This window comes from Jaculus jaculus, chromosome 9, assembly GCF_020740685.1.
Source record: "Jaculus jaculus isolate mJacJac1 chromosome 9, mJacJac1.mat.Y.cur, whole genome shotgun sequence".
NCBI lineage: Eukaryota > Metazoa > Chordata > Mammalia > Rodentia > Dipodidae > Jaculus > Jaculus jaculus.
The window spans coordinates 100,017,148-100,031,711 of NC_059110.1; the positions used below are offsets into that span (position 1 = coordinate 100,017,148).

General features: G+C 49.2%; 1 protein-coding gene across 3 annotated transcripts in view; it reads right to left on the reverse strand.

Annotated features, from left to right (window-relative positions):
• The window catches only part of Msi2 (musashi RNA binding protein 2), a 417,788-nt gene that overhangs the window by 148,053 nt on the left and 255,171 nt on the right, over positions 1-14,564 (reverse strand). For all 3 annotated transcript variants that reach the window (XM_045158238.1, XM_045158237.1, XM_045158236.1), the window contains exon 7: positions 3,408-3,456. In XM_045158238.1, the coding sequence (XP_045014173.1) occupies positions 3,408-3,456 (49 nt within the window). The remainder of the gene's footprint in view (positions 1-3,407; positions 3,457-14,564) is intronic.

The following is a 14,564-nucleotide window of genomic DNA, read 5'->3' on the forward strand; positions in this document are numbered from 1 at the left end:
CTTAGCACCCAGCCCCAAACAAATTCCTCCTGGGCTGTTGTGAGGGGTTGGAAAATGTGTAGACAAAAGCTCTCACCTGGATAGGAAGAACCCTGGGGAGCAAGAGGGGAGGAGAGGCAAGCGCCAGGTCTTTCTTCTGTCATGCCTTCTCCTTGCTTGCTCTTTCTGGCCTACCAAGAGACAGAGCTGGAAGGCTCCACCCTTGGTTGAATGCTCTGCAGCTGTCTTGAGATTATTACTTGTCTTTTGAGCAGGATGCTTTACAAATCAGTGTTGGTCCTGCATCCACTGCAAGGCTCTTAACCCCTGGCTGAGCAGCACACGCTGCGGGCAGCAGACTCTTCCCACTCTGCTGACCCCAATGTCCGCGCGAAACCGGGCTTGAAGAGCCAGTGCGGACGTGCTGAAGGCCCTCTGCACACTGGCTGGACTGAACTTCCTTTTCCTTCAGTTCCTAACGGGCGAGCCCTCACCAGTCACGGATGGACCACATCCCATTGCTGTCCTCTGGGCTGTCTTTTTCCTTTGGAAACGGGGAGTGGCTTCATGCCCACAGCAGGGCTGTGGTTAGAAGTAAAAAACTGTCATTTGGGGCTGAATCTCATCTATCTGCCAGTGCCTGGAGCTGTGTGATCTCTGTCACTGGCCCCCTTAGGGTACTAGAATGACACGCCTCTATCCTTGTCTACTGTGAGGTGCTGTGGAAGGCCCCTAACACAGGACCCCACACAGAGCAGATCCAAACACTTCCTTCAAGAAAGGAAGCCAGTGGGCTGGAGAGATGGTTCGGCAGTAAAAGGTGTTTATTTATAAAGTCTGATGGCCCAGATTTGATTCCCCAGTACCCATGTTAAGCCAGATGCACAAAGTGACACATGCATGTGAAGTTCATTTGTAGTAGCAAGACGCCCTGGTGTGCCCATTCTCTTTCTCTCTCTCTCTCTCTCTCTCCCTCCTTCCCTCCTTCTTTCTCTGCTTGTAAACAAATAACTATTTTAAAAGAAGCTAAAAAAATTAGTTTTTTAAAAAGGAAGTCAATCCAGGCATGGCGGTGTACACCTTCAGTCCCAGCACTCAGGAGGCTGAGGGAGGAGAACTGCCATGAGCTCGAGGGCAGCATAGGCTACATAGTAAATTCTGGTCAGCCTGAGCTAGAGTGAGACTCTGACTTGAAAAAAACAAAAATAAAAAGAAGGAAGTCATATGGCAAGGGGAGTACTGGAGGCCCTGGGATTCCAGCCCCTACTTCCAGCAACAGCAGTAACAATAGGAGAGACAACATTGCCTGGGTATTGCTCAGCAAATACCCAGGTTTATGGATTCTAACCCTGAACATGGAACGTCACATCCAGGTAACATTGGTCACTCGAAACACGAACTGATAAAAATACCCTCAAACCCATCCCCATGCAGGCACACAGAAGGAGACGAGAATCTAGAATCAGAGGTCCTGGGTTGGAGGCCCTGTGGGGATTGGGGGGATCTGCTGCCCCACCCAGCCTTGGTTATCTCATCTACACGATGGTAATGGAAGGATCCCAGAGCGGCACTCAGGCACACTTAGGCAGGGCTTTACACATGCCGAGCCATCCCACGAGGAGGAATCATCATTACTTTCATTTGACAAATGAATAAATAGAGGCACAGGAAAGTTCAGTGATTTCTCCCAAAGTCACAACATCCTTCTTAGGGTTGGCTCTGAAGGACAAATGAGAAGGAGCACAAGGAAGTCTTTTTTTTTTTTGGGGGGGGGGCTTTTTATTTTCCTAAGGGTTTCTAGGTTGCTCAGGCTGACGTCTAGCTGAAGGGCTCAAGTGATTGTCCCCATCTTAGCATCCTGATCACAGGCCCATGCCACTGTGCCCAACTTGGTACTTTGGAAACTGTAGTAGTATACAGACATGGTATGCAGGATGATTACAGAAAAGTCACAAGTTGCTCGTTGTGCTCCCCAGTGTCCCCTCACTCTGCACTGTCTTTCTAGGCTAATGGGGGAAGATAGGCCACTACTAACACCTGTGTGTACATATATGTATGTATATGCATACATATATGTATATGTATATATATAATATATATAATTTATTTGCATGAGAAAGAGGTACCTGCGTGCTTTTATGATCTCTCCTTGCCTCCTCCCTTACTTGCCCTTCAATCCCACCATGTCTTCCCTCCCAGACCACTGGATACCACCCTTGCCCACCCAATTCTTAATCTTCCCATTCTTCGGACGCTGTAGAAGGCCCCATGAGAAGCTGGGTGGCCAGGCACACCGAGGCAGGATCTGCCTGTCTTCCTCCCACCCTGACAGCAACACCTCCCCCTTCATCCATTCCTTCCTCCCTTTCACTCAGCTGCCTTTTCCAAACAGGAAAGAGGTACAGTCAGCAGGCAGGCTGGGTAACTGCTTCTAATCACAGGTGACAGCAGGAATGTAAACAACAGGAGAAAACATCTAAATGCAATCCAAGTGGAGGAAACGTGGCGTGGCTCGTGGCTCACTTTGTGCTCCCGCCCTGGAGAACACCCCACCCCCTTTCCTGTCCTCCCTCCTTCCGGAAGCACAGAACCTCATTAACACCCTGTTAATAAGAACCCCAGAAACCTGGTGCTTCCGGAGAACAGGAGAATGGAATGCTAAGGCCTAACCTCCTTTGACTTCTACCTCCAGGGAGGATTTTCTAGATTCCTTCCATTTTTCTGTTCAAAGCAATAATTTCAACTTGCTCTGTTAGCAGGTGGTAGTCGGAGACCCCTTTGACAATCTGTTCAACACTAGGCACAGGCTCCTAAGCAAAGCTCAAACAAACAACATTTTGCTAGTCATTTCAAAGGTTCACAGACCCCAGGTTGAGACCCATTTTCTGTAACAGGGATCGGACAGGAGGAGCACAGGCAGAATACAAATCAGTACAGACGTCTCCTAGGCATTCTGAGAGCCACAGGGTGTTTCCAAGTCTGCAGTGGCTGTACTCAGTGAACAGACCAGGACAAAGATCCTCCTTTCACTCCTCACTCTTTGGACTGCTAACCTGCTTCTAAACCTCCTTCAATGCAAATTGAGAACTCAATGGAGTCATTACTACCAATAATTTTCATGAGGATCGCTGAGCGCCAAAGTCAGCAAGGGACTAAGAAAGTCAGGACACGAAAGGTATAACTGAAGGACTATGTGGGGTGGGGTGGGGGTCACTGCATTACTCTGCGAGTTCCTAAACCAAGAAGTAAAGGCAGTTTTCACTGCGGGGTCTCTTGACTCGGTGTGCTAAGGTAGGCCTCCATTTAAATACAGATGGTCCAGATTCTGTAGCATCCCTAGATCTTTAGTCGATGGGAGCGTAGTTGAGAAGGGATGGAGGCCAGGAGAGGATACGGGGCCAATTTTCTTAGTCTGGGGGGCACCTTACCTCTGTGCCTGTTGGTGGTCTTATCAAACATCAGCATTGCATCCTCCACCTGCAAGACAAACAGAATAGAAGCTGCTTTAGGAGTTTTCACAAACAACACAAAACATTACTAATAGAGACTGTGTGGGGCTTGGAAAGGTGAGTCCCACCACAGAAGTAACACTCATTAAAGACTACTAGAAAATACAAAAAAAAAAAAGTATCAAGAAAAAAAAATAAACTCTACTGTGTATAATTTGTTAACATACAGCGTATATTTTCCTTTAGTATCTGCTTTAAAAGAAACCTGGGCCTGGAGCTGGGGAAATGGCTGGGTGGCTAGAGGTGCCTGCTTGCAAAGCCTGCAGCCTGGGTTCAATTCCCCAGCCGTCCCCATGAAGCCAGATGCAAAAAGCAGTGCAAGTGTCTAGCACTGTTTCCAGCAAGAGGCCCTGGTATGCCAATACTCTCTCTCTCACACACACTCTTTCTTTCTCAAATAAATATTTTCAAAAACGATTTCAGGATCCACACTCCAATCCCACACAGATCTCAAGAAAGTCAGAGTTGATGAAGCAGATTTGCCTTTAGTATCCACTCCTTTTATTCAAATCTAACCCTTTGGCTCACAAAACACATCTCTGGCTGCAGTTTTTGTTCTACTGGATCAAGCAGTCAACGGGGAGAGGACCCGGTCTGCCCAAGTGAGCTGCCTACTCTCTCCCTTTACTCTGCAGTCAACACTGGCATCACAAACACAGCCCAACCCACTCGGCTATACTGTCAGCAGAGGACTATCCTTGGAGCAGTTTGGGGGTGTGTTATGTGGGGTCCTGAGCTAAGTAAGCTGTGAGGAAGAATCACAGGCAATTCTTTCCTCACTCCTTCCAGACCAAAAGCCCCAACTGAGGCACGGGCACTGGGAAATGAGGCTTAAAATGGTACCTATGGGCAGATCACATCTATTCTGCTAGATGTTATCAGGCACAATAGAGGGAAGAGCAAAGCCTGGGCCAGAACGGAAGACAGGCAGGCCATCCAGTGGAAGGTACTGACCTAGCTTAAAAACCCTTTCCTGGGGGCAAGGCCCCCTTTTGGTGCTAAGTAACCAAGCCTAACAAACAGGCTCCTGGGGCCTTCCTTCCCCTTCTGGTCCTCAATCCTGCAGTGCACTGCTGGTGCCTGGCAGGCTTCCAGAGTCCCCTGGGCACCTGCTAGGGCCATGTACACCTCCCACGCACCACTCAAGCAAAACCATCATAAGATCAAGTGGTGTGTTTGTACACAGAGCAGTCTCGCTGAGACATATGGCATCTAGACCCTGGGATGCAATCAGGGTTCTGATGCCTTGGGGTGGGCCTGGGAGGGCAGGTGAAGCCTACTGGGGGTGCAGGTAAATGCAGCGTGTGTTTCTTTGCACCCATCTCCACACTTCCTGAGATGTTTGCCAAATCCTGAATTTTGTGCTGGGAATGCCTAACAGTGGGGAAACAAGCTCCCTTCTGTGTTGGCCATGTTTTGGTACTGAAACTCAGAACCCCCATAGGAAATAAATATTTTGAATTTTAAAAAAATAATCTTTTTTTTTTGTTTGTTTCAAAACCCCCTTCCAGCAGTGAGTAATGGGCTCCCAGCTCTCCCTGCTAGGTTTGGCGGCTTTTTTGTAGCCTCCACACTCCCTGCACTCTGGTGAGCTGGGGGAGAATTCGCACGACGTGTTTTGGGGACAGGCATTGTGGTAAAGAATGGAGCGCTTTCCTCTGTCGCCCAGCTGTACAATGGGACTTGCAAAGACCTTCTGAATAGATAAAGTGTCAGGGCACAAGAAAAATTCTATTAGCACTTTACAAAATACAACATCTAAGAAGTAGCTAGAGAGGAAAGAAAAAGGGAAAAAAAATCAATATGGATAAGTCCCCAGTGCTGGGGAAGGGGGGTGGAGAAAACTTTTCAGTGGTTACAAAACACTTATTAATTCAGAGAAGCCATCAATGCGATGGAAATCTGGCAGAACAGCAAGAGCTGAAACTAGAAGAATTTTAATATACAAAGACTGAATAGAATGAAAAACACAGCCTCACATACGGGCCCGTTTCTCACGGTTCTAGGAGAATCAAACAGTAGTGGCTTGTGTGAGCTTCCCTCAAGGAGAAACAAGGGGCACAGCTGAGGTAACTGTTATCAGCACTGGAGCCAACTAACTGGTAGCAATCTGAGCCTCTCTCGAGTTCTGCCTCCCAGAGCCTGTGCAAACACACACACACACACACACACACACACACACACACACACACACACACGCATGAACCCCGAGCACCACAAAAGGCTTGGGAGGGCTGACCGTAGTTGGTTTTCACACTTTGGGAAGTGGACACTACTAACCCTGTGTGAAATACTCCTCGAGGGCTATGTCCTCCACCTCAGGATGGACACTGTCTTTTATTTTTGTATTTTCCACTGGATTGACAATGTCTTTGGGGACCTCCTTATAAATTTCTTTGTACCACTCAAGAGAACCTAGTGGCAGGTCTAGTGGTCTTATAAACCCTGTGAAAGACAGAGGTTGCCTGAACTGTAGGTGATTTTGCCCCATGCCCTGGCATGAGCTGATCTGCTGGGGCAGAAGCGCATTTTGACCTCGAGGTGTGTTTACCATCGTGAGGTGTCCGGCCGCTTCACGACCCCAGGTGAGTTTACAAGGAGCCCGGCTTTTCTTAGTGGCGCATCTTTGTGAAAAAAATACACACGGTCAGAGCGGGCAGAAAGACTGTAAGAGCCACAGGGTGGGTAGGAATACCCTAAGGGACGGTCCCCCCACTATCTCATTGGGACTGACTGAAGTTTTCAAGACCACATAGTGAATCCCATGATCCCACTGAGGAGGGCCCCAGGGAAATGTGCAAGAATATGCAAGGCCAGGTAACTTTAAGGTGAAGCAGGTTGGGGGGGGGCACCTCAGTCTTTGTTTTGACTCTGGAAGGACTTGACCAAGTGCTTCAGGCTGCGATAAAGCTGGGCTCCGGCACAGCGTCCCTCAGCAGAACGTGAGCGTCAACAGAAGGGGAGCCTGTAGCTACTCCCTGGGGGCCCCACCTGTATCACAGTCACCCAGAGGCAGTTAGCCACGATTCTCCCAGGGCCCATTTAGTAACATCTGGGTTCCTTTTGAGTGCCCAGGTCCTGAAGCTGCAGGACAAGGCTCAAGACCTCTTTCCTTGTCCTGCTTGGCCAGAGACTGCCTCCTCTTCTACATACACTCAGGAGTCAACACGCGGGACAGAACTCTCCGAGAGGACATGTCGTACGGCAGCAGCCCCCCCGCCCCACTTCCCCTGGACATGGGCAGTCCAGGATCCTGAAAATAATGGCATGGCAGTAGAACCCAAGACAGAACAGATAAGGTTTCCTTTTCTTTTTTATCTTTGAGGTAGGGTCTCACTCTAGCCCAGGCTGATCTGGGATTCACTATGTAGTCTCAGGGTGGCCTCAAACTTATGGCGATCCTCCTACCTCTTAAGTGCTGGGATTAAAGGTATGTGCCACCATACCCTGCAGATTTTTAAAAAATTCCTTCCTTCCTTTTTATTTTTTTGACAATGTATATGCGCAGTGTGGTGTACACACGTGTGTCAGAGACTGTTGGGTAGCCTCTTCCTTGGCTTCTTCCACAAGTTTCCTTGAGTGGAGTTTCTCACTGAACCTTGAGCTGCTGTTTCCAGTCAGACTGGCTTGCCAGTGAGCTCCAGCCCCTCAGGACAGAGGCCGCACGTGGTCTCACCAAGCACGAATCTGCTCTCTCAGGCCCTCATGCTTACACAGCAAGTGCTTTTACTTGTGAACCATCTCACCAGCCCCTCAAAGAGAGATCTCTTAATGGCAGTCAGGCTGCTCTTGCACCCAATGCAGAAAAAATCCAGAGTCTATGTGAATGCTTCGATGATGCAAACTTTCCTGTAACAGATGCACTTCTGCTAATGTCCACATGAGGCACTCAACCAGGCTTGACTGGAAAATCTAGCTAGTGTCAACTTCATTTCACTTTTTCTTTTTCGTGTGTGTGTGTGTGTGTGTGTGTGTGTGTGTGTGTGTGTGTGAGAGAGAGAGAGAGAGAGAGAGAGAGAGAGAGAGAGAACCTCAGGTGTCATTCCTCAGGAACATCTTTTTCTTTTTGAGATAAGGTCTTTCATTGGCCTGGAGCTCAAATCAGGCTCAACTGGCTGGCCAGTGAACTCCAGGGACCCGCCTGTCTCCTGCCCACACTTCCCAGAGCATAAGCATGTGTTACATTGTCCTAAGCTTTCTTACAGAGCTACCGAGGCTCGCTCTCGGGTCCTCTGCACTTTACTGACTGAACTACCTCCACAGCCAACCTAAATTCTCCACAGCCCAGATGTATCCAACAGTCCCAACTTGCAACATATTAACCTAAGTACAAATAAGAGGCAAGTAGCCTTAAGGTAGGCCAATCATTAATAATGCCACACCCTCCACCCCGTGATTGCGTCGTTTCTTGCTCCAAAGAAGAAGAACCTATCTCCTCATCTCTTGAATGGAGACTTGGTTTCTGGCAACCAATGAAATGAGTGGAGAGAAGGGTGTGCCTACTTGAGGCCTGTCCTGGAGAGGAGCTGTGTAATTCCACTTGCTCTCTCTTGGACCTAAGAAGGGAGGATGAGACATGTATGGGACACGATAGGTCCAAAGCCCCCCATTTGCCCCAGTTAAGTCTGGCCTAGATCAGCTGGCAACTAGTACCCCCAAACATGAAAGATCAGTAGAAGCACTCCCAGTGTTCCCAGCCACGTGACAGAATCACCTACAGTATGCCACTGAGGCTTATGGTTTGTTAACACAGTATTCCTGTGGGAGCAGGTAACAGATATATGACCCCTATGTTTACTTATTTACTTATTCACTGACAGCGAGACAGAGAGAAAGTGAGTGAGTACAGATGTTCCAGGGCTTCTTGCAATTGCAAACAAGCTCCAGATGGCACACACTGCTTTGTGCATCTGGCTTTACATGGGCACTGGAGAACTGAATCTGGGCTGGCAGGCTTTGCAAGCAAGCATCCTTAAGCACTGGAACATCTCCCCAGTCCCTATCCTATTAATTAAAAAAAAATAACCAAATGCTTACATTTAGAAGATACACAGTCCTAAATAATACTAGAGAATAAACATCAAGGAAAGAGACCGAAGGGGGAGTACTGAATGAGCACCCACTATTATTCAGTTCCACATTCCAAACGGAAATTGCCTCGGGAGGCACAAGTATTAGGGTGAGGAAGGACCTCTTCTAAGTCTCCCCACAAAAGCAAGATCAGAGACTAGGATCCTAGAAATGCCAAGAGAAGCTGGCAAACATGTCCCTCACTAAATGAACACCATGAAAATCAGCAGTAATTACCACTCAAAGTCAGAGGGTGAAGCTTCTCTAATCCTAATTCATTTAATGAATGTGCCAACCCTCTTTCAAATGCCTCTGAGGTTTAATGAAAGCCAGACACTCTTACTGGGTGATTCTGGAAGTAGTCAGATAATGTCGACTGTATCCAGGTGAGACTTCAGCCAGCCTAGCTCATGTGCTGGTTGGACAGAAAACCTTTAACGACTCAATGTTAAGATGCTTGTGTAAAGAGAAGTCAAGAATTCTATTGGTCCAGCTGGCTGGCCTCAAGGATGTGACCCTAGGACATGTCCCCTGGCCACTGCCTCTGTCCAGGGCATCACAGACTTGCCACCCCAAGCACAGAGCAGATGAGTGAAGTAAAATGAATGGAGGACACAGAAAACTTGTTCCCAAGAGCTGGCTAAAGAGAAAAGAGCTGCTACTAACGACTGAGCATAGGCCTGGAGCAGTTCACTGAGGCAGGTGCCCATCCCAGTTCCCCAGATCTCAGGGAGGGACCAGTAACCTACCTCTCTGTCCCTTGGTGCTGTTTGAAAAAAGGACAGAACTGCAGAAGATAGGCCCCAAGACCCATGTATAGATGCAGAAAATGGGCTGCAGAGGATGCCTGGGGACACCATCTGGGAGCATCCAACTCCCTGCTGGTCCTTTGAAAAGTGTTCCAGAGCTTTGCTGTGGTCAACACATGCCTAAGAAACTTCCTACTCCTCCTGGGACACTAACACACACACCCACACACCAAACCCTCAAGAGCGAGGCAGGAAACAGCACTTCAAATGGCCCTTAAATCATCCTGCCAGATAGAAGGATGGGGAGAGGAGAAACCCCTCTTTCCCCGCCTCCAGAACAAATGCTGTGGAATTTCTCTTCCTGTTCCCACTCAAATGCTTTGAGTGTTAGTTTAAATAAACACCCTGAAATATGGGGCTGTGATAGGATGGTGGGTAGAATTTATAAGGCCTTATTATGCTCTATAAACTCCCAGCACACAGCCTAGTTTGACGTGGTAAGACCACCCAGGACACAGGTGCCAGAGCCTGTGTGGTGCCCCACCAGCCTGTAACAGATAAAAATGGGTTTTTGGGTGTGGTGGCGCACGCCTTTAACCCCAGCCCTCATGAGGCAGAGGTAGGAGGATCGCCATGAGTTCGAGGCCACCCTGAGACTCCATAGTTAATTCCAGGTCAGCCTGGCCCAGAGTGAGACCCTACCTAGAAAAACCAAAAACCAAACAAAAAAGTGGGTTTTGCCACAAAGCTAAGTTAATGGTGTCTAGTGTACTGACACAGGGACTTTTCAGTGCATTCTGGCCTTGCAAAAGGCGAAGCTGATCCATCTACCAATGCTCAAAAGGAAGAATGGGATGGAGAGGGAGTCAGGTGGAAAATCCCATTAGCTTGTGCTGGAGTCTAGATCCCTGGCTTTTGGCCTTGACTACTCCCAGCAGCACCCAAAGGGCTGTTGAAACACCTTTTGCCTAAGCTGCCCCTTGGCCTGTTAAACTGTCACTCTGGAGGGGACTCCTTTGACGGCTTTTATAAGTTCCCCACTGATCTAGGTGCCACCAAGGTAGAGAACCACTGCTCCAAACAGCCAAATGCAGCAGGCGGGCCCTTGGTTATCTCTAGCGTGTGTGTAAATGGGTTAGAAATAAGTAGATGGTGTTTAGTGGTGCCTGGGCTGCCTAGAGGTGGGATGTCAGGAGGGAGCAGGCTTCCTGCTACGTACTGCCTCTCGGGCCTCTCCGGGTTTTGTCCTGGTCTTAGTTCAAGAAAGTCAGGATTCTGTCCCAAAAGTAACCCAGAAGCACCAACAACTGAACCTAGAACTTTGAGACACTTAGGGAAGTCAGTTGCGCTCTCCTCCCAGTACTTCTATGGAGATTATTATAGCTTTGACCGTCGCAACAGCCCCTGACAAAGGTATTGTCACCAATTCTATGAGCCACAGTTTTCTTACTGGTCATCTCTGAGGTGTCAGGGGCTGGGTCCAGGACTCAGATCTGGTCTCAGGAATGAAAACTTCTGCTTTCCTGGCCCCTCTCAGGGCCCTCTTTGGCTGAAGTTAAGCCATCTTTTTAGCCATCCTACGCAATCACCCCTGCAAGATTCCAGCAATGAAGGCCCCTCAGAGCTTCCTGTCTCTCAGCCACTGCTGCCAGGTGTTATCTCGTTCACTGCAGAAACAACTCTCGCTTTACAACACCCTCAGAGCTTCTGTATTTAAATTCACACTTATGCCTTCATAGTGAGAGTCTGCTTAGGTGCATCTCAATTCTTTTTTCTAAATTGTGGCAAAACATATGTAACATAAAATGTTCTGTTTAAACACTTCTTTAACATTCAGTTCAGATATTTCCTGAACTCTTTTTTTAAAAAATTTATTTATTTATTTATTTGAGAGATACAGACACAGAGAGAAAGACAGATAGAGGGAGAGAGAGAGAATGGGCGCGCCAGGGCTTCCAGCCTCTGCAAACGAACTCCAGATGCGTGCACCCCCTTGTGCATCTGGCAAATGTGGGACCTGGGGAACCGAGCCTCGAACCGGGGTCCTTAAGGCTTCACAGGCAAGCGCTTAACCGCTAAGCCATCTCTCCAGCCCTATTTCCTAAACTCTTCATAGAAGCCCCCCAAGTCTTCTGACCAGAACATTCTACCCTCATGAGCAGGATCATTCTATGTCAGCCCTATCTTTCTTAACAAATAAAAGTTTTAAATTATTTATTTATTTGAGAGAAAGAGAGGAAAGGTAAGTTATGGATGTACCAGAGCCTTGCCACTGCAAACAAATTCCAGATGTATGTATTCCTTTCTGCGTCTGGCTTCACATGGGTTCTGAGGAATCGAACCTGGGCTGGCAGGCTTTATAAACAAGTGCCTTTAACCATTGAGCCATCTCTTGAGACCTTATTTTTCTTTACTTTTACATTTTTAACTCTTATGGAGCCATTCCATTTTCTATAAGATAAAACCAAACCTCAGCACTTACCAGAGGTATTACAGCAGCTACAGGACGCTTGTCCACAGGGACCGAGGCATGTGGGGTGTCCCGGTCTTGCCGCTTTGGAGAGGGGCATTTACCCATGTACAGCTGCGGTCTCCTGCTCAGCAGGTCTGACTGCAGAAGTGTGTATCTGACTCTGGTTATGAAACCCTCCCTGCCCCAGTCTGAATAATGATCTTCGCAATAGTGCCCACTTACTAGAGCTTAATGGGCAATTTGCAAAGCCTATGCAATTCTCACAGTTGCTCTGAGGTGCTATCATACCCATTTTGTAGGTGAGGAAATTGTGGCTATAGAGATTAAATGACTTGCCTGGGATCACACACATAATAAACAGAGTCAGGATTGAAAATGGGATGTATTCCTTTACTTCCTTGCCTGTCTTCATTGTGTTCTATTTCTTTTCTTTTTAAGTCCCCAGGGCTTAGCACAGTGCCACTGTCTGCTAAATGAATCAACAAATAGTCTTTAAGCACTAACAAACAGTTGGAGGTGATTAGGAAACCCTTAAGGAGACAGGTGTATACTGCCATGGCATAGGCTTGGAAGAGGGGGAAATGCATGGAGCAGTGATGGAGTGGGTGGGTACAGGGGTATCTCTGAGACAAATTCTAAAAGCTGAGGTCACCGGGCTCCTTGAGGTCACAGTACAAGATGGCAGCAGAGCTGGACCTGGGTGGGGGAACCCAGAACTCAGTCCAGGGATCAGCCCATGGGAGTCTACAAGGTGCAGAGCGTGTCAAGAGCGCACACTGAGTCTCCCATCCTAAGGCCAGTGGGCAGGCGTGGGTGGTGGCTGTGAGCATCTCCTACTTAGAATACAATCGTCTTAAGGGATGCTGGCCTAACTCACAGTCTCACCTTGGCAATCTCCTTAATGTCCACACACACACACACACACACACACACGCACGCACGCACGCACACACACGCACGCACGCACTCAAATGGATGACCTCAAGAAATAGCCACTAACAGGCTCAATGGCTCCCTGTGTGAGCAGGCCTAGGAGGCTCTGTCTCAGAGCAGCAGGGCCGTCGGAGTCTGCCGGTGCGAGGCATGGCTGGGGGCGGCTCCGAGGAAGCGGCGCGGACAAAGCCCAGGAGCCCTAGTGCAACACTGGGGAGGGGGGCAGCCGGGGCTCTCCTGGGCTTATCCGAGCTGGGACTTGGAGATAGGTGAAGGGAGGCAGTGGGAGAGGGACGTGGAGGGAGAGGCTGGGCACGAGCTGTTGGAGGAGAAACAGTTGGATCCAGCAGGCTGACAGCTGTCACATGGAAATGGCATCTGGCCTAAAGGCCTCTTGTGTGAGTCTCCTCTGAGTGGCGGCTGCTGTGCTCTGGAAATCCAGGGCCCGTTTTCAGCGCTGGCTGCGAGTGTGTGCGTGCGTGCGTGCATGCAAGTGGGCTCTGGGGGAGGGGAGCGGCGGGCGGGCTGCTGAATGCTCCTTTCTCCCCCTCTCCAACCTCTCCCATCAGGCCTCACCTACCGTGAAAAAGGCCCAAACCTGCCAGTTCCTGAGGAGAGAGGCCCCTCATTAGGGGAGTGCTGATGTGCCGTAACACTCTCTTGCATTCCCATTAAACAAATACTAAACTGCTAATTGCCAAAATGGATCTGCACGACTCTGACCGAACAGGGGAAGGGTTTATAATTACCAAGTGTGAAAATGCACAAGCCTGTAAATAACCACCTCATCTGTCCTAATACAGGCTGATATTGATGGGCATGAAATAAACATCAGGACCAAATGGAAAAATCGTCCACATCTCTTGTGGCCAATGCAATCTCGGACGGTGACAAGCGTGGCTGCAGCCAGCCATTCGGGGAGGGATGAGAGGAGTTTTGTAGGCTTGAGAAGCCCAGGTCCCTATCCCAGTTGCAATCCCTAGAGGCCACGTGCCTCTGCTTTCTGCCCCTAAGATAGGGAGGTAAGTGACATGGCTTGATGGGAGGACTAGGGTTTCTCTGCATCTCTAAGGGCCAGGGGACATGTGAAAGTATAAGCCTTCAGACACCCTGATCCTTTACAGAGAGGAGAGGGAAAATGAGAAATGAGGGAGAGGAGATCTCAGCCAAGGTGCCACCATCATTCATTAAGCCAGTTTTTATTGAGACGGCTCTGCCCAACACAGAATTGGCCTCAGAGCAGAAACGGACACAATGCTGGCTCAGAATGAGCCTGGGGCTTTCAGGTACCCCTGAGCTACTGCATCTCTTTAGATGTGTTTCTTCTGGCCACACCCCCGCCCCCAGGAGAAAGACTCTTGGGTTCACTGGGTTCCAGAGTGCAAGGTTTGCCTTGACTGAACTCAGTGAGGGAGGCAAGAAGTACCACAGGTCTGGGGGATCTGCAGACATCCTGGTGCTGGTCCCGGAACCTCACCAGCCTGCCTTGCCCTGCAAAAAATCTACATGGATGGGTCCCAGACGTGTGGGTGATGGTGGTGCAGAGCGTGCTACAGGTGTACTGTGCCTCCCAGGAGGCTTGGGTAGCCAGGGGGAGACGGGGAGCTGCATGGTGTCAGGACCCCAGACAGAGGATTCACATTAGAAGTGACCCAGAGGTCACGGCAACCCCTTCTATGCATGGCCGAGTCCCTTCTGAAGTGTCAGCGAGTCAGCGAGCCTCAGCTGCCTTCCCCGCCCTCCACGAGCTCCTCAGGCTGAAACTCAGCTGCCCGAAACAGCAGCTTCCCCTGCCCCACAGCCCAGTTGTGGCAAGAGGCAGAATTCCGAGAGCTGTGTAGCACCAGCTAC